The 20,009-nt window shown below is 43.4% G+C and overlaps 1 protein-coding gene across 1 annotated transcript in view; it reads right to left on the reverse strand.

Moving 5' to 3' along the window:
• Nucleotides 1-3,355, reverse strand: part of LOC139913688 (multiple PDZ domain protein) — a 33,713-nt gene extending 30,358 nt beyond the window's left edge. The window contains exons 1-4 of the mRNA XM_071901789.2: nucleotides 3,343-3,355; nucleotides 2,215-2,381; nucleotides 438-665; nucleotides 143-211 (exon numbers count right to left, since the gene is read on the reverse strand). Of these exons, the coding sequence (XP_071757890.2) occupies nucleotides 143-211; nucleotides 438-665; nucleotides 2,215-2,381; nucleotides 3,343-3,355 (477 nt within the window). The remainder of the gene's footprint in view (nucleotides 1-142; nucleotides 212-437; nucleotides 666-2,214; nucleotides 2,382-3,342) is intronic.
• Between the last annotated feature and the right edge of the window lie 16,654 nt (nucleotides 3,356-20,009).

Raw genomic sequence — 20,009 nt, forward strand, 5'->3', positions numbered from 1 at the left:
ACTACTTACTGGTAAAATATAAAGGAGCAACATAAGACAAGGACGGGCAAAACATGCTCGATGTAATTTGTGTTTCACCGAATACACAGACATACACACATTCGTCCAATCTACAGTGATAAAACACCAGACGTGAGCTTACCTCATGGGCAATAGCAGACAGGTTTCTCCCCATCGACAGGGTTCGGGAGATTCGAGGGGGAGTGCAGTACTAAAAAAAAACAAAATATAGATGAAGATGAAGTACCGCCCAGGTCTGCTTGAGTTTCAAAATGTAACCTGATGGTTTCAAATCTAAAATGTAAAGAAATTCCATGGTGATGTGTAACTTTTACCCTCAAAACGATCTGGATCTTCATCTGAGGGCTTCAAGGATAAATTGCCCTTATCACTAGACTCCTCCTCCTAACTTTCATGATGAATATGTCCTGAGGTACCTGAGATTCAGTGTGAACGCCGTTGTCCGGGTAGATGTCTGAGTAGGGCGGGTCCTGGGAGCCCAGAGAGGAGAGGCTGCCGTCCCTGTGGAAGGATTTGGCAGTGCTGGGCCTTCGGTTCTCCATGGCCCACGTGTAGGAGTCGCTGTGGCTCAGCGTCTTCAGGCCCAGTCCAATTCCCTGGCATGGGCCACAATTCATGGACATGGACTTGAAGATTCGCTTTCCCTGGGAGGAGGGAGGGTTAAGGGAGAGATAGAGAAGACATGAAGGGATGGAAAGAACGCGGGGTGCAAGTCAAGAGAGATGGATGGGTAGGATAGGGAGAGGATAGATGAAGGAGAAGTGGATTGAGGGACGCAGGGGATGGGAAAAAGAAAGATCGGGAGGGGAAGTGGGTGATAAAGGGGTTGGGTGGGGTGGTTTGATAGAGAGGTGGAGACATTAATTGAGGAAAGGAGAGGTGGGAGATAAGGAGACAGACAGGAATGGAGAGGGTGAGAGAGCGACGACGGGATGGGAAACGGAATGGATAGAGAAGTTGGGAGGGGGAGGCATTGTGGGTACGAGACAATGAAAAAAGATGTGTGGAAGGGGAGCGGGGAGGAAGGGAGGGTGCCGAAACAGACAGATAAGTATAGAATGGAGCAGGAAGGGGAAGAGATAGGAAAGGAGGAACACAACGAGACGGGAGTATCCGCGATAAAGGCCTTCTGTAACACATAAGCGCAAATCTGTTCTTTGTCTTTTGTGTATTCCATATCAAAGCTTGAAAGGAAGGTTCGGGAGAAGCTCATTTCCAACCTGTGTGCAATTCCATTTTATCAACTTCCATAGCTGTTGAAAGAGCAAGAACAAGTGATAGAACGCTATCAAAAGCCTAATAGGCAATTTTGATTCTAATGAGTTCATGCCCCATTGATTTGCACTTGCATTGCTAACAAATGCTAATAGCTGCAGATTTATCACAACCAAAAACTTGAAACAGTGAAAACTGTTTGAATGTCCTATAAGAAGGGGCTTGATTAGCCTCAACCTTTGACATCCGGTATCACTTAAGCCGATTCCACAATCCAGTGCCGTGTTTACTGGAAATGCAGGGATGCAAAAGGCTTATAGGCTACACCGCTAATGTAATAATGGCGGCATGTCGACCGTGTGGCTTACGGTTAGCCTATTACAGCATACCACAACAGACAATTACCAAGCCGTGATGCTTCCCACTGACAAATGCATAAGTTAAATACCTTGATGCTGTCGATTAAGTCAGTTCCATACAACAACACATGCTCGCAGACACATACTGTACATGCGTGGAAGCCGTGGAGCAGATGTGTGTGACTGAATATCCTTTGCTGACATATATACCAGTCAAAACACTCACACAGGTAGCAACCCCCCCCCCCCCCCCCCCCCCCAACCCCCCGCCCACACATACACACCTCACTGGTAAAACCTATGAATTATAGAATAGAGTATAACCTTCACAGTGTTACTGATGACTTTTGCACACTCCTAGACCTAATACATTTTCTCCTCTCCCTTCCCCTCTCTCTCTCTCTCTCTCTCTCAGCTTTAGTGGTAAGCTTAGGTAAGCTGATTACTCATTCAGTTTGTTTCCTGCATTCAGTATTTTAGAAATGATGCGGGCTCCCTCCTTATCATTCAATATACAGCAAACCCCCACCCCCACCCCACACTCTCTCTCTCTCTCTCTCTCTCTCTCTCTCTCTCTCTCTCCTCCCCACCCACCCACACACACTCTCAGCTCACATACCTTGGCTGGGGGCTGCCTCTGTGCTTGCTGCATGGTGAGTATGTGATGGAAGAGAGGGCTCTGCAGGACAGTCTTGAGCAGGGAGAGTTTCTCCTGTGTGGGGGCCTCCCCTCTCTCCTTCAGTTTAGCTTGCAGTCTCTCCACAGCCTCCAAGGCACGCTGAGTATCTGCAGAGAAATGTTAAAGGCCCATCGTTGGTGTCCTGCAGAAACATCACTTCCCCGATTTGTCTTTACTTTACATTAATTGCAGCTGGGATTGCTTTCAGCGTGTAGGAATTACTGTATGACTCTGGTACGAAACTAAACCACTGATAATGGGTTCTGAAGTGTCAGTACTGCATGGGTATTAGTGGGAAAACCAAGCAGTTCTTTCAATTCTTGAAATGTTGATGTTTTGAGGATACAAAGTCTGTCTGTAGAATGCAGAATGGCATCGTCTGAGTGTGGCGTCAGCAATGATCCGCAGTATAATAAATACTAAAAACAACTGTGTGGTGTCTTGGTGGTTGAGTGGACAAGAATTCTTGTGCTTGTCTGAAAAAAAAAAAAAATGAACTGTGGCTGCCTGAGTGTGAATTGAATCCATCCGATGCTACGCTGTCACACTCCTCTCTTCTCACTTTCCTGTCAAAGCTGTGAAAGTTTTTGCTCTCTTTTGTGGCCAAATCCTAAAAAATATGCTGCCTTGCCGGGGAACTGTATAAAAACTTTACTGAGAAACATTAAGATAATATTTATATGGGTGTACTACCCATTTTGCATTTGAAAAAAAAAAAGATAAAATGAATGAATGCCGTATTTCAAGCCGAGTGGATATTAGGCCATATTACCCTTGTTTATTTCATGGAGCGGTAGCTAATGAGCACAAGCCACAATTATGGTAATTGTATCTGGCAGAAGGTTGGCTTAGGACACGCTGTAAACTCTCAGCCGCAAAGTTTTGACTACTGACCAGGACTTGATTCCTGTGCCACCTGCACATGTAACTACTCCCTCCTCTCCCGCTGTAGCAGCCATGCCTGACACCTTGTAAGCCTCTGGTGATGGGGAGGTGGGGGTGGCGGTGGGGGAATCTTAGGTGACTGGACCGTGTTTGGTTTCAAATCATTAAACATAGGCTACTTACCCATGATTTCCATCTTAGCCTGCCTCTGCTTCTCAGGTGAATCGTGTCTTTCTGTCGTCCTGCCTTACTTAAATGTCATTCTTCTCTGTTGGACACCTGCAACATAAACAAATAAAAGAAAGGCTATGCTTTAACATGATATTGCACACATAGTCTACTTACACATTTCACTGTCAAATACACTGCAGTACAGTATAGTAATGTGATAAAACTACAGTACCAGGTTGAGGTTTTTCATAAATTTAAAAGACACTGATTGTCACCACTTGCTCTTTCACACAGGAATAATCTATGCACCAATACTAATTTCCCTCCGCTGCACGTAACATTTTACCTCCACATCCTACCGTCCGGGCCTGTAACAACCATGCTTGTTTGCAAGCGCCTTGCTTGTCAACTAATGCTCTTAGAGTAGGATTTTAAATCCTCTCCAAAAGGCTTTATCTACCAGTGACGGTAATTAACGCCGACACACAGCCTCCCGACCATTTTGCCATGAGGGAGAGCCTGTAGCTTCAGCGAGGCAGGAGTCGGTGATTCAAAGCATGCTACAATGACATGATTTGATTTGCAAAATGATTGGCTGGAAATGACAGCGTCTCATCTAGAATCTAATTAGGGGCCATTGATTAAGACAACAGAAGCACTGCAGTCCTTTAATATAATGCTTTCTGGGTAGCCTGATGAAACTGCGTTTATACCTTTTCATATCAAAGCGATATTAATTGCCAAAAATAATTTCAAAACAGATGAATGATTCGCAGTGATTCAGCAGGCCCGATGTCTACTTTGCCATATTTGTCATAATGAAATATCCTAAAGAATCATGTATTCTTTACTAAAAGAAAAACAAAAACAACACAAAATGACCAGGCCACATTAGACTAATTACAGTGACAAATAGGCTATAACACTATGAATTGTTCAGAAACGTTTGTTGCAGGATCCAGAAAGAGACACAGTAATCCCCATTATGGGCTTCATCTCACCTCCATTGCAGCGGCGGCGGGTTATCAACAGGTCGCCACTGAACTCCAAGCACAATATATCGACGACCTCCAGTCCGCGGGTACATTTACTGATAGAGAATGCCGAGCCACTTCCCTGATGCGCCAAGTCATACCAGCTCACTGACAGACCTCAAAATATCAAGAAGCAGGCAGAGCGCTTATTTCCCGGCATTGTGTCCGGTGGATATGAGCGTTTCAGGCTGTGTGCGCATGTCACCTTCAGTCTCTGATCTTGAGGCAGAGGGCTCATCCCCAATGAAAAGGAACTACAGTAATCCTGTAATACATTTTAGAGGAATACTATACAAATAGCACAGCAAATTTAAAAGATTCGAGATGAAAATTAGCCTATAGTGATAGCAATGAGCTAAAAATAAGACGATAAGGTAAATATAAACTCAGTAACCTATTCATCTATTCACATATGGGAATATAGTGTTTCCATAGGAGATTAAAAAAAACAACCCTATAGGTACCACAGAAAAACTAGGCCTATATAGTTTTAATAAGAATGTTTCAGGAATAATATAGTCATACCATTGGAGCTACAAAAATATAATAATGTAAAAGGTCATTATATACTCACTAGCCCACCCCAGACACTATAAGTCCCTATATAGGAAATACAGGAATATAATATAGGAATATTTTCTTTTTTTGGTCCATAGTCCTTCATATGATGGACCTGTTTTCATAGGGCGAAATTCTATTTTTTTCAATCCAAAGGCTATTAATTATTTGATTTAATGCTTCATACTTTTGATGATTTCTCTCGTGCTGTTTAACGTTTGTGGGCTCATTTCTCTTATGACTCTCTCCTCTCACCCGGATCTTTTATAATAGCCCAGTAGGATGTATGTCAGCAGCGAAGGCTTGCCCGATAGGCCTAGGGCAATAATCGCTTTAGGCTGAATTATTATACCACACTCCTCATTTGATTTCCAGCCTTCTAATGCAGTGGTTCCCAAAGTGGGGTCCACGGGACCATCAGGGGTCCTTGAAAGGGGTTCCAGGGGGTCCCCAGTAAAATGAAGAATAGTTTAATTTAGCTTTAATTTCCCTCTCTAGAATGAGGCGCAATGAGAGAATGAAAAAGGACGACTGCTGTGATAGGTTTCACTGTATACCCACTGTGGCTGCCACCCCGCCTACAGTGATTAATTATGTCCAGCAACAAAAACCCCTCTCAGATGGGGCTCGTTGGGACAAAATCTTATCCAATGGGCGTGTAATGTGCTCTAATGCGTGTCTACCTGGGCTGTCCTTGACATGAAAAGTTTGGGAACCCCTGGTCTAACGTTCACACGGCAGGTGGAGCCCTAAGTCCAGAGATTTAGGAGTCAGATCCAGTTCCACGTTTTCCATCAGACACCCCACTTCATCTCTCGTTCTCTCTCTCTCTCTCTCTCTGCATCCCCCAGGCAGGAATCATCTCCCCCCCCCCCCCCCCCCGCCCCCCGCGCTCTCTCTCTCGCACACACACACACACACACACACACAGCCCCCCCCCCTCCCCTCCCCTCCTTCCTCAGCCCCCCCCCACCGCCCGCAACGCAACGCTCCGCTCGCCGGGCTGCGCTCAGATCAACCGAGCGTCCACCGCCTCCAAATTGGTTTGTCATCTCTGACCCCTCTCTCTCTAGGTTGACCACGGTCCTCTGCTCTGCTCTGCGCCTGTGGACTTCAGCAGAAGTCAGTAAGAACATAAAGGCAGCCGAGAGAGAGAGAGGCGGGGAGAGAGCGAGAGAGAGAGAGAGAGAGAGAGAGAGAGAGAGAGAGAGAGAGAGAGAGAGAGAGAGAGAGATACGCCTCTGTCCTCCTCCAGTACTCTACTGGACTTAGTGCATTTGAACGGACGCGACACCTCCTCCTGTGTGAGCGCTGATCGGGATACTAAGCACGCAGCTATTGGTTTATTACATCCTCAGCTTCATTCCCATCCGCTCATTCGGTAAGATTTTTCCCCACATCGTTTTTTTTTTTCTTTTTCCTTGCGGTAGGAAGAATTAACCACATTGCAGACCTGGAGCCGAGGCGCTTGATTCGTCGGAATCGCCGATCACTGAATTTATTTATCGACTGGGAAGATATATTTCTATCCGAGATCTGCGCTCCGTGGACTGTATGAAAGAGCGCCGAAAAGGTTATTCAGGACCCCTCTCTGCGCTGGATGTGTGTGCATATGCGCCTATATCGCTGCGACTGGTGATACGGTAAGGATCCGCTCTTTTTTTTTTTTTACCCCCTCACGAATGATCTACTTATTGAATTCTGAGGCATCGTCGGTAAACCTTATAAAGTCAACCTGTGTCAATCAGTGACCTGCTCCGTAGGCGGCTATGGACGGCAGCGCTGACTTTTGGTTCCCACGGATGCCCATGGGAATGTGGCCTACGATTATTATACTTTAAGGGGCGCGGAAACTGGCCCTTTTGGACGGACGGGTAGGGTTAAATGTAGTATAGTTCCCGGTATCGGCTGCTGCTGATGGTCCAGAGGCTTGTGACTGAATGGGCGTCGCTCGGATGTGAGGTGTCGGTGAGGCGAACTAATAGAGAACGATCCCTATTAGCTCTCCAGCAAACAATCAGTGTGATCGCATTAGCCTATAACAGCGGCTCGGGCAGGGTTTGCTCATTATTATTATACAGTAGCCCGAGCATTTGTCAGGCTCACTGCGGGGCGCAATGACGAATCACATGGTTTTGCATGATGGATGACAGATCCAGCCTATATGCAAGTGTTCATCTCCTCATGTTTTTCCAATTGCATGTGGCTGTCATTGGAGTCCGGTGGGATGCAGTTATATTGGGGGGGGGGGGACGTGTTGGTTTGTCAGCCGCAACCTAGAATCCAGACTAAATCCAGCTACTGTGTGAGAAAAGGCTGTGTGGGGATCCAGCAGGCCAGTGCATCCCAGGATACGTCAATCATGCGGATTCATGAGTGAAAGCTATCTGTTCTCTTCGCTCTTATTTACCGAAGAGGCATCTGGGGTTGCAAATGACCTTGAATGGAGGAATGCGTGAAAACTAGTGTAGGCTGCACAAATCCAATCTTGACCTAAGCTGAGAAGAGCACCCGGCTCCCTCTGAGATCTGTGCGGGTCATAGAGGTGTAGACTCTTTATGATTAGGCTCTCATTTTTTTCTTTTTGTAATGCAAAGAAACCTGCAACGACATAATCATGCTTTTGTGCCTCCCTGCCGCTGATGAGCGATATGATGATTAATCACAAGTGTTTTGTCTGCCTCACAAATTATTGCGGATATCTGGCTTTCAAAGCGCAGGCAGCTAGACGCACTCACAATTCACCCTCAATAGCCATTTGTTGTCTTTGTGTGGTCGGATCGCTGTGGACTGGCCTGTCTGAACCACTGGCAGTCCTCTCTCAACATCCAAATGGCAATCTGCGATGACTTAGTGTCGGCAAACTCATTCCATGCGCTAGATTTCTGTGTTGGGTGCGATATGAAGGGTGGATTTGGACCAGGTTAGAGTGGTTGACAATATGTTGACTCATCTGTCAGCGCGGTAGCCAAGCTGAGAAAAGTGTCTCCAAGGAATCCACAGAGCAGGTGGGAAAATGGTCAGTGTAGGCAGTTATCTGTATGTCTGCCCCTGACAGCCTGTCGAAATTTTACATAGAATTGCTGGGCTGCCATTTTGGCAGCATCTGTTAAAGCACAGCCCAGTCTCTGAGGAGATTATCATGTTTATAGACCAGGCAAATATCACTAAATCATCTGTAATCAGTGCATCTGTTGATGTCTAAGTGATCCTGCAGTTCTTTAGTTCTAGGTGTCTGACAAGCTGTTTATCAGCTGTTTTAAATTGCCATTTGAGAAAAATCTAGCCTAAAAATACTTTCATGCTTTTTTTGGATTTGGGATTTGGGATTTTTGCCTTGGTTGTCTGCAAGGCACCGCCGGCAGTCTTGAAGATCCTCTCCAGAGAGAGCCACAGGACTATTTTCCAGACATGACAGTGAATTCTAGGTGTGTCAAAGAGCATCTTGGGTCACGTTCAATTACAACACCCACACAGGCTTGATGTTGTTGGAGACACCTGAGGCCATACAATGTGCAGCAGCAGCAGCAATCAAGCAATCTGCTGACTGTAGGTCTATCTGTCCTCCTTTAATTAGGTCACTGATTCATTCCACTTGTTATGATGCAATGCACAAGAAAGACAAAGCTCCTTATTAGGGGAAAATGGGGGTGCAAATTAGGATGTTTGTGCTAATTTGGGTTGTTCTGCTTGATTGACCGAGGTCTGACTTCTCCGTTCAGAGTCGTGAATTTAACACAATGTGCGGTTTGGATGTGGGTGGCTCCAGTACCAATATCTAACCCTGTAATCAAAGCAGCCCCACTTTGAGTGAACTGTCTTGGTAAGTGGAACATAACGAATAGTGTTGTTTGGCTGAGCTATATCTGTTAGGCAATAGCAGTGACAAATGTATTTTAGCGTCTCTATAATTGTTTTTTATTTGCTTTTTATTTAATTTAACATTGATTTCAATAGGGAATCGCATGAGAAATGTCTCATCCCTACTTAAAAAAAACCCTAAGATAATGAAAAATGAACCTTGGCAGACAACATTATCCATTTCTCATGCAGCTCTTACAGACAGACAATAATACACACATATACACACCCTAATAATAAGACAAACAGGCATATAATCAGTTTTAACAAGTGCATATGCTTGTTACTGAAGACTCTATTTCCATCGTCAAGGGTGATTAGGGAGTCCAACTTCAACACTTGAGCAATTAATTCTGTTTAGTGGGCACATAGAAACCTAAGGGCTGATTCCCCCAGAACCATCTTAACAAGCATTGCCTAAAGAATTTGCCATTCCTGGGTTCCAGTCCAGTAATGAGTTAATTTGTAATGCAATAGCAAGGAAAGATAAAGGTGGTTTGTTCACCTGCAGACGGACAGAAGGCAGTGTTTATCCTCACAGCAAGGGATGACAACCAACCTTCACGCATAAATCAGTTGTCACACTTCTGGTTTAAGCTGTAAGAAACTAACCTCAGTATTGCATTAATAATATTTAATTTAAATGAAAGTTGAGCCAATTTTCAGTGCACTATTCCCCAATGCAATAATGATTCACATTCCTAGCTGCATAGTCTCAACCCCACTTTGTGTGCGCAGTTCAACCTGATTCAGAAGCCCTTTCCCCGCACTAGACGACATCTCTCTCCCGCATTGAAATAATGAGGCCAGATCCTTGCCCGTCTTCCTCATCCACCTAAAGCACTCGGTCATGTGTTAACACATCCTTCCTCCTACCCTTTTCCCTTCCCTCAAAGAATAACCCCGGCTCTCCGCGTTTTCCACTGTCAACTGGAGCTATCAGCTCGGTTCACCTCTCTTAATGTGTGAAATTCACCTCCGATATCATTCAGCCCTATTAGAGGGCCTGTCCATGCGAGAGGACTATGCAGTTACTTTGTTACCTGATTAGATATATGCTTGGGAAAGGGGGAAACCAGCAGTAGATGACGGGCTGTCAGATCTCAGGGCATTCACTGAGTCATTGCTCCTACGGCCTCGACTAGAATAGCCCTCCAGAGATAGATGTCTTACTCTGCCTAAATATGGAACTGTTGCAAGGGTTTCTGCTCTAACCACGCGGCCTATTATCCGTCTGTATTTTTGAGCCAGTTGGAGGAACTGTACACTGTTTGGGCCTGCCTACTCATGCGTGTTGTTAATCGGGCTGTTTATGTGTAGCACTGGAAGTGATATAATGTTGTAATCCCGCTCAATGGTTATTGCATTGTTCAGCTTTGTTGTACATTCTGATCGTACTGCTAAACAACATCAGGACGGCTGCGGCGCCGGCCGCTCTGAAGTCTAGTGAGGGTCAAAGACCAGAGCTGGTCTCGTCCAGAGGTGGTTGAGTGAAACCACAGGTGCCCCCCACTGGTGTAGGATTGAATCCTGGCAAACATTTCTTTAAAAAAGTAAAAATAAGAGTTATCATCATCTTTATGTATATAGCACTTTTCAAAACACAGCTACATAGAGCAAAAGGTATAAAACAAAGCAAGAACAGGCTCTAACAGAGACCATGTGCATACTGTATGGGAAAAAGCCATTTCCCCAAATCTTCTATGCAAATTTTTTATGCTACTTCTGTAATTTTATGTTGCGTTATGTCTAAAGTTCAAGTTCAAGTTCAATTTTGTTTATTTATATAGCCCTTTATCACATGCATGTCTCTTGACTTTACAGAGAATGAAAACTAGATCTAACTGATCAACAAGCCATAGAACAGAATGATATAGGACAAACACCAGGAAGAGCAACACACACAAAAGCAGATTTTAGCAGGACATAACATTCTACATAGCCTAACCCACCAGGCACCACCAGCCTTAGACCCTCAATGCATGAAGTGACCTACGTGAGCAACCCACCAAGTCAAATTCCTTCTATATGTGAACTTACTTGGGAAGTAAAACTGATTCTGATTCTGAGAACCATAAAAGGGAGGTCAAAAACATTTCATAAAAGGTCATTATGTAAAAGAAAGGCTATAAGAAAGAGTTTAAAGAAATGACTTAAAAGGTGATACAGATTTTGCAAGCCTAAGCTCCTCAGGTAGGTTGTTCCAAAGTCTAGGAGCTGTGGTTGTTTTTAATCTAGGAACAGCCAATAGGAACCTGCACTAAAGGATCTGTGAAAGTGATCAGTAAAATCAGTAAAACGTCAATTCTGAAACTACCAGGTAACCAATGTAAGAGTGCTAAAATTGGGGTGATGTGATCTCACCTTTGTCCCTCCACTCCTCTGTATTCTTTGCTGCTTTCCTACCATCCAAACAATGAACAAATCCTAAAGACAGTGAATACTGTAATCTCCTGAAAACAACAGCAACAGAAAACACGCAAAGTGGTCAGGACTTTGCCATCTAGGCCTTTAGGCTTTGGAATGGTTATCTGAGGAGCTTAGGCTGCGAAAAATCAATGTCTGTGTATTTTAAATCACTTCTCAAAATCTTTTTTTTTTTCCAGACAGCCTTTTATACCTTTTTCCTTGACTAGTTTTACTCTCATTTCATTTGCAGCATAGGCAACCCTGTTTTTAATTCATGCCTAGCTTTTTATTGTTCGCAATTGGCTTTTTAAATTTAAGATGATTATTATCATAATCACATTTTACTCTGAAGTGCATGATGTTGAAGTGGAGCAATGCTCTGAGCCTGTCAAAAGATACAACAGTATATTTTATGATGTAAATACAGTCATTATTCTTGGTAACAATCTGAGCAAGGTGGAGAATATGTTGCATTATTGTTTACTTTCCATCTGACTTTGACATGAACTGGCTCCTATAGACATTAACTTTATATGTTCATGTCTATAGGAGTATTCTGTTATGTTCGACACAAATCTTTACCAACAGGTGCTTACTCCCAACGCTCAACTCATCACTGAAATATTTTTTCTTCTTTATTTATTATATGAGGTATAGCATGCACAGTCCATTGTGTTTTAATACCTTTCACACTACTTGTTATCCGCATTTCAATAAAAAGGGAACAAAAAAAGACCACTCATCCTTCTAATCAACACAGCTCCTCTCCACACTTCTCCTCTGTGCCCTTCACCTCCCTGTGCCCCACTCAAAGCTGTCACCACTCAATAGACACACACACACACACACACACACAGGCATGCATGTCCTCCCACAGATACGCTAAACACATATTGATGCGCTACACATCAATTACCACCACTCTCTCTCTCACACACACATACATACGCACTCAAATGCAAACACACATGTATATTCAGACGCACAGAAATACACACACACACACACACACACACACACAGACGGCATGGAGGGCCACACATAGACACGGCCTGCAGCTGCACATTTAGCAGCACACAGTCCCATTAGGGAGCTGAATGGAGAATCAGTGTACAAGGCCAGAGTGATTGTAAGAAGCTCACTCAAAGGTCTGCCGATTATTTTGGTCTCCGCAGGAAATCATTTACAATAGCATTCACCCCCTCCTCTGCTTCCCTCTCCACTTCAGTCAATTTAAACAGTGTGTCGGTGTGTGTATGTGTGTGTGTGTGTGTGTGTGCACACCTTGCATATGCAAGTCTCCAGTCAGTCACTACAGTATTGATGGGAAAATTCTTTGTGGTGTTGTTTTGTGCGGTTGACTATAGCCTGCCGAGGCCTGGCTTGTTTAGAGAAGGGGGAGCTCGGAAATGAGTCATACACAATGTGATGCAACACGGCGGAGCAGATTTGAATTATGGGGCGATGAACAATGAGGTCATCACAGGGCTCGGGGCATAAATCTCTCGGTGCCATGTTATAACACAACGTTTCTTATCAATGGAGGAAGCCACTGCAGGTTTTGAAAATGCCGTATTGTTTAAGTGACTGTGATTCAATGTTGTAAATAAAGCTCGACCTCAATAATTGTAGGGCCAAGACAATGGAAGGGGAATTCTGCTTTGATTCCAGCGACATTGTTTAACAAGTTTAGTCCACTTTTTAATTCAACTAACAGCAGTAAGATTTTGTTTAAGTGTTTTTAATGATCTCATAAGATTGTTTACAAATTGTTCATTTTCACTGCACCGAGAGTCACTTTTCCTTTTTTTCCTGCTCTGTCTGAGTGTTTGCATGCATGTCTCTTACATCCACTGCTGCACCCGATGATATTTTCCATATCTTTCCCTTCTTCAGCAGATAGTCCACAATCAGCGTCTGCTGTAATACCATCATCCCCAGGCCCCTCTTAAATTTCCTGCTTACTGGGCTTTTACTTTAACTGCATTACATACATCTTCCACTATCCGTTCATCTGGTTTCTTTCAGCATAAACCAGGCTGAAAGATCCAGCTCTAACCACTTTGATGCGGCCGCTCGTTTGATGGCAAATTTAAAAAAATAATAATATCGTCATTTATCGCGCCCGTTCAATTGCACAGCTGTGATCTTGATTGATATCGAATGGCATTTTCATTCCAAGTCTTTGTAAGTGAGACTATGTGCCAGGGAGTATTGATTTGGAGCTTAGTTGATGGTGCAGCATGAGAGGCTGAAGGAGGGTGAGGATGACTAGATGGCCATGCTTGATGGAACAAAGATATTACCAGATATGGTGATCAATGGCTTGATAATGTATCTTCACATCATTTGTGCTGTTTTGTATTTTTTCCCCTCATGGTAATGGAGCTGACAGGCGTTGTCTTAGTTCATTAAAGCATAAATACTGCATCTCACTTGGGTTAATTCCCTGTAGATATGTCTCCTATGTGAAAGCTGTGTTCAAATCTGGTAAGTTACAGTAAGCAGACTCATAATGTGCGGCTCTAACATGAGCTGTGTGCTTCAGTTTCTGCTGAAGAACTTGTTTTATTGCCACTCACTGTAGATAAAGGCAGCGTACACCTTTGGCATGTATTAGTACCCGTCAATTTGTCCCTAATGTGTCTTTCACATTTTTCAATAAAACCATTTCACCAGCTCTGCGTTTTGCAGAGGAGCCCGATAGTGTCACACCATGACAGATGAGGATCACTCTGGCCCGTAGGCCTGCGGCAATAACTTACATGGACCAAGTGTCTGCTTTCTAACCATGTGAGAAATTGTATGCGTGTTCTCCGGTAGGGTGGTGACGTGTGTTTTGAACCCTCTGATTGGCTCCCTCTCAGACTGGGTATGTGTGATAGATGAGACGGCATCCATCACATGTATCAAGATGAGAGTGAGAGGGAATGGGACCAGGACCTTTACTGTAGAGTAAGGCTCTGTGAAGCAAGCTATTGATAAATGATATTCGGTATCTTTATAGCAATCTTTGTGCTAAACCCATGTCAGGCAATTGCTGTAAGCTGTTCTGATGGTTGGAATGATGTATGTGTTCATGTGTGTGCGTGTGTGTGTGTGTGTGTGTGTGTGTGTGTGTGTGTGTGTGTGTGTGTGTGCACCCATGTACTGAAACACACTATTCCATCTCATTGTCCCAGGGTTGAGTACAGTTCAGCGGTTCACAACAGTTGGACAAATCAACCACTTTTTGTTTCATCATCTCCACCTCCCCCTCCCTCTTTCACTCTCATCCTCTCATTTTCTCTCCCTCCCTCCCTCTCCCTCTCTCTCTCTCTCTCTCTCCCTCTCTCTCTCTCTCTATCTCGCTCGCGCTTCTCTCTCCCTCACTCTAAGATTTATGTGGGGTACATAGACAAGAGTCTTTAATTTTACGCCTGGGTAGACCATATACACTATTGCTCCATATTCTTCATGCTTATATCGAATCTGTCGAAGCCCAGGGGGAGAATTGTGGTTTTAAAATGAACTTAGGGCACCCCGCCCTTTAAGGAAAGGCACCACAATGATTCACTAGGAAGCGGGATAAATCTCAAACAATAGGCGTCGACGCAATTCCTCGCGTCCAGTGGCGTAATCTGCTGTCTGTGGTGTAATTACAAAGAGCAATACATGGAAAAAAGCATCATGAAAGCGTGCTGCACGGTCATCCTAATTACACAGGCTCATGAGTAATGGGGTGACATGGGACATCAATGCGACCGCTACCTCTCATAATAGAAAACCCCATTGTTTTTACCGTGAGAAAATGGTCAACATCTATCATGTGAAATCCACTCCGGCTCGTTTCGGGGAGAAGTCGACCCGTCTCCGAGAACATTGCGAGCCGGAGAGAGAGAGACTTAAAAAAATCTCTCTCTTCTCCTCAGCGCCCGTCCATCCGTCGCTCACAGCCTGGCTAAGCCTCTCACCTCTGCCCCATCCAAAACTCCCTCTCTCAGCTCCCCTTCCAATCTCTCCGTTGAAAGCCTTAGCCTTTCACCACCTAAATCTCCCTGCCTGTTATCCTCTCCTCTGCTCCTCCATCGCTTGTTCTCAGAGAAACCACACTTGCTAAACCTCTCACCTCTATTTGATCAAAATCTCTCTTCTATTCTCCTCTCATATACCCAGACCTGCTGAAGTCTTACTTAACCTGCCCTCGATAATGGTAGTCATCGACTATCGTTTCTCGAATGTAGTAGGGAAGACCTGGGATGATACACACGGGCCGTGCAGGTGCAGCTGACTCACTGGCAGTACTGAGCTAGACTGTTGACAGTGGAGACAGGCGGTATGTAAAAGTCAACATGGCTAACATCATGGTCAACAAAAATATAAAACTGATATTTAGAGATTGACCTGGTTCACTGACAATCTGAAATATGTGGCCTGGATGGGACTCTATCTGGAATGGATGCATCCTGCTAGTATGTTTTTCCTGCTTAGGCTCACCTATTCCGATATCCATGAAATATCGCAATATTTTCCGCGCTATCAAATATCACTGCTTTCCAGACCATGCCTTCTGACAGCTGAAAAGACAACAAAATTAGGATTTAATAAAGAATTCCTCCTCAGGGATGGAACAACGCAAACAAAGACCGGGACTTTTGCAGTGGCTGCATCTGTAATCTTCTCTCTCCCCTTATCGCTTGTTCACACAAATGAGTCCTAATGAAAAATCCCATTCCCCACCAATTCTGCCGCTCATCCAGACCTGTCCCTTCCCCACCTCTGCATCCAAACCTCTTTCTTTCCCTCCTCTCCTCATTCATTGATCCCTCCATCGTTGACCAGCCTGGTGTGAATAATGCATGGCGTGCTCTGAGAGAGAGAGGGAGAGCCAGACATGAGCGAAGGTGCCCAGCTTATTTCTTGCCAACGCTCTGTTGCCCCCGGCTATTCTCCTGCATTGTAGCGTATACATACACACATAAGAACGTTTGGGGTGCACGCTCGTTCACGTGCGCTCGAACACGTGCGCGGTGTATCCATCTTTTGTTGCAGTCTCTGCCCACCCAACCATAGAGATATTGCTCACGGCCCCCTGTACTGGCTAATAGACCCAATTACTGCACAGCCCAGCCTGAGAGCTCCACAGAGGTCCAGGCTCCGGCTCGCTCTGTATGGGTGTGTGTGTGTATGTGTATGTGTGTATTACAGAGTGTGGATGCACTTGTTTTTGTGAGCCTGTATGAAATCCACTGTTACCCTTGCATGGCACGCAGACAAAGAATCTGGAACAGAAAATTCAAGGCCAAACAGATATATGCTGTTTCCTCAGCCCCATCAGCCCTCCTGGTAAACAACAAAACACACACACACACACGCAGTTTTCATGCCAACAGGCGCCTGCAGAAACACACACGCGCACGCGCGCACACACACACACACACACACACGCGTTATGTCAATCGTAATACACACTGGCATTGAGATTGACCCTGGTGAGATGAGGCAGCAAAGTTTACCCTCAAGAGAAGGAGGTTGGGGAGGGAGGGAGGAGGGGGTGAATAGAGAGAGAGAGGGAGATGGAGATGGGGAGGCAGAGGCGGAGGGAGAGGGTTACAGAAACAGAAAAAGGAAAAGACAGCCAGAGACAGAGAGAGAGAGAGAGAGAGAGAGAGAGAGGGTGAGCGAGACAGAGAGATTGTGAAAAGTACATAGTGAGGGAAAACAGCGGAAGATGGGGAGGAAGATAGGGAAAGGAGACAAGGCACAGATAGAGAGCGATATAAGAGACATTCTAACCGTGAATAACTGCCACTCTGCATTCTAGTAACTGAGCTAACAATTTCTCCTTCTGAAAAGTGTGTCTGGCATTTGGCAGTGAAATGCCACCCATATAAACCAGTTATCACGGCGTGAGAGAGCTCTTTAGCCGTAAACTGCCAGCGAGCACAGTGATAGACCATTATAGACTGTTATACCCTGACACTTAGCAGGTCATTATGAGGCAGAACACACACACACATACACACACACATATGTGCACGTGCAAACACATACGCACACGCACTGAAACAGGCAATCATGAGTGAAAATGGCTTGTGAACTGTCTGGTTCTTGTGTCTGAGTGGGTTATGGCTATTCACAATCTGGAGGGGGCCATTATTCACATCGCACCCCACATTCACTAACGCATTATGGCTATCTGTTTCTATTGTGGAAGATGACAGGGACTTGAGTTCAAAGAGCTCCAATAACCCCCACTCCTCTCTCTCTCTCTCTCTCTCTCTCTCTCTCTCTCTCTCTCTCTCTCTCTCTCTCTCCAGGACTAGGAGGTCCAACTGCTATTGAGATGTGATTCTCTGGGGTTTTCTCTCACTTTGACAAAGCAAAGTACACTATAACAGGTAAGATTATGTGTGTGTGTGTGTGTGTGTGTGCAGGTTTGGAACACACAGCATGTACCTGTCTCGCGGTATGATATTTTTAAACTTATATAACCGGGGAAGATGACTAAGAATGCATCCTTATTTACAGCAACTGGGGGAGGAGTCGCACAGATGTACACACTCACACCTGGTGTGTTTTTTTGCCGACTCTACAGTATGCATCTGTATTTATGTTTTTTTTAGAACCAAAATATAACCCATCTTTCTCCCTCGAGATCCCAGGGTTCCATCTGTGCCAGGAAGTGCTCTAATTGGTCTGACAAATGTGTCCTCTCAAACCGCTAATCCAATCAAACATGACCCATTGAGCTTCAAGCAGAATACAGAACAGAGTGCAATATGACACAACATTATGTGAGAGTAGAATAGAATAGAATAGATTAGAATAGAATAAAATAGAATAGAGTAACAGATTAATATAGAATAGAATATAACATAGTAGAATAGAATAGAGTAACAGATGTATATAGAATAGAATAGATTAGAATAGAATAGAATAGAGTAACATAGTAATATAGAATAGAATAGAGTAACATATTAATATAGAATAGAATATAACATAATAGAGTAGAATAGAATAGAGTAACAGATGTATATAGAATAGAGTAGATTATAATAGAATAGAGTAACAGAGTAATATAGAATAGAATAGAATAGAGTAACAGGTTAATATAGAATAGAATAGAGTAACAGAGTAATATAGAATAGAATAGAATAGAGTAACAGGTTAATATAGAATAGAATAGAGTAACAGAGTAATATAAATTAGAATAGAATAGAGTAACAGATAAATATAGAATAGAATATAACATAATAGAGTAGAATAGAATAGAGTAACAGATGTATATAAAATAGAATAGAGTAACAGAGTAATATAGAATAGAATAGAGTAACAGATAAATATAGAATAGAATATAACATAATAGAATAGAATAGAGTAACAGATGTATATAGAATAGAATAGAGTAGAATATAATAGAGTAACAGAGTAATATAGAATAGAGTAATTGAGTAATATAGAATAGAAGACATTAGATTAGAATAGAATAGAGTAACAAAGTAATATAGAATAGAATAGAGTAACAGAGTAATATAGAATAGAGTAATTGAGTAATATAGAATAGAAGACATTAGATTAGAATAGAATAGAGTAACAAAGTAATATAAAATAGAATAGACTAACAGAGTAATATAGAATAGAATAACAGAGTAATACAGAATAGAATAGAATAGAATAGCATAGAATAGAATAGAAAGTGTGGACTCGTAACACCAGGGAGAAACAAAGAACAAAACAGAGCATACAAAAGTGAAGTAAATCTTTGCAAAAAAAAAAAAGTGAATGAATTGCAGTCAGCCTCGTGCTCAGCCTTCCACTCCTTGAATGCATCAACAGGAGTTAAACCACAGATCCAGACCTTCAGTTGTCCGTACAGCCACTCACTGCAACTTATTTACAGTGTATTTACAAGCTCAGCTGGGCCCGTAAAATGTCGAATTTACGAGCTCCTTTTTAATTAGAAATACTGTCTCCTAGAGTCGGGCTGATGAATTGCATATTCAATTTATTGACTTGATGGAGGTGGGTGCAGTTTACGTGTATTGACAGCTAGCCAGAGTATCCTAGTTGACATCACTTTTTCACTAAGAGGAGAAATATGTTGTGTCTTTGCCATATAAAAACCCCCAGGCCATGTTTTCATGTGGGATCCTATTCTTATTGATTGGATTGGCTGGGACTAATGTGAATGAGGCTGCTCTCTCTCTCTCTCTCTCTCTCTCTCTCTCTCTCTCTCTCTCTCCCTCCCTCTCTCTCTCTCTCTCTCTCTCTCTCTCTCTGTGTGTGTGTGTGTGTGTTTTCACATGTGGCTTGCAAGTTTGCTGTATAGTTAGTTTAGTTTTAGTTTGATTTATTTAGCATTTTAACGGCCAAGGCCAAGCAGGCTGAGCCCTAATAGCTGTGTTATTATGTAAACATTTTTAAAAAGAAATGCACAAGGACACACTGATAGAGAGTTAATTGCATGTATCAAAGTGTGGACTTATTTCTAGATAGTTATCTTTGGTACTGCACTATCATTTTGGCTTTAGTCTAAAGATTAAAACAAAAAAATGAATTCTTCATGATTTTTTATTTATTTTTTTAGAATTTTTTGGTTAATTAATGTTCTTCCAATTTCAGTTTCTGTTTATATTTCAGCTCAATATTTTTTTAAACCCTATTTTTTATTCGTTTTAATTTATTTAATGATAACCTTGCTGCCTGTGTGCATGTGTACGCATGCGTGTGTGTGTGTGTGTGTGTGTGTGTGTGTGTGTGTGTGTGTGGAGTTCATATGCGTTTCCTGTCCTGTTTGTGTGGGCCCGCATGCTTTCCTTCCTCGACTCTCATATC

This window comes from Centroberyx gerrardi, chromosome 3 (genome assembly GCF_048128805.1).
Source record: "Centroberyx gerrardi isolate f3 chromosome 3, fCenGer3.hap1.cur.20231027, whole genome shotgun sequence".
Lineage (NCBI taxonomy): Eukaryota > Metazoa > Chordata > Actinopteri > Beryciformes > Berycidae > Centroberyx > Centroberyx gerrardi.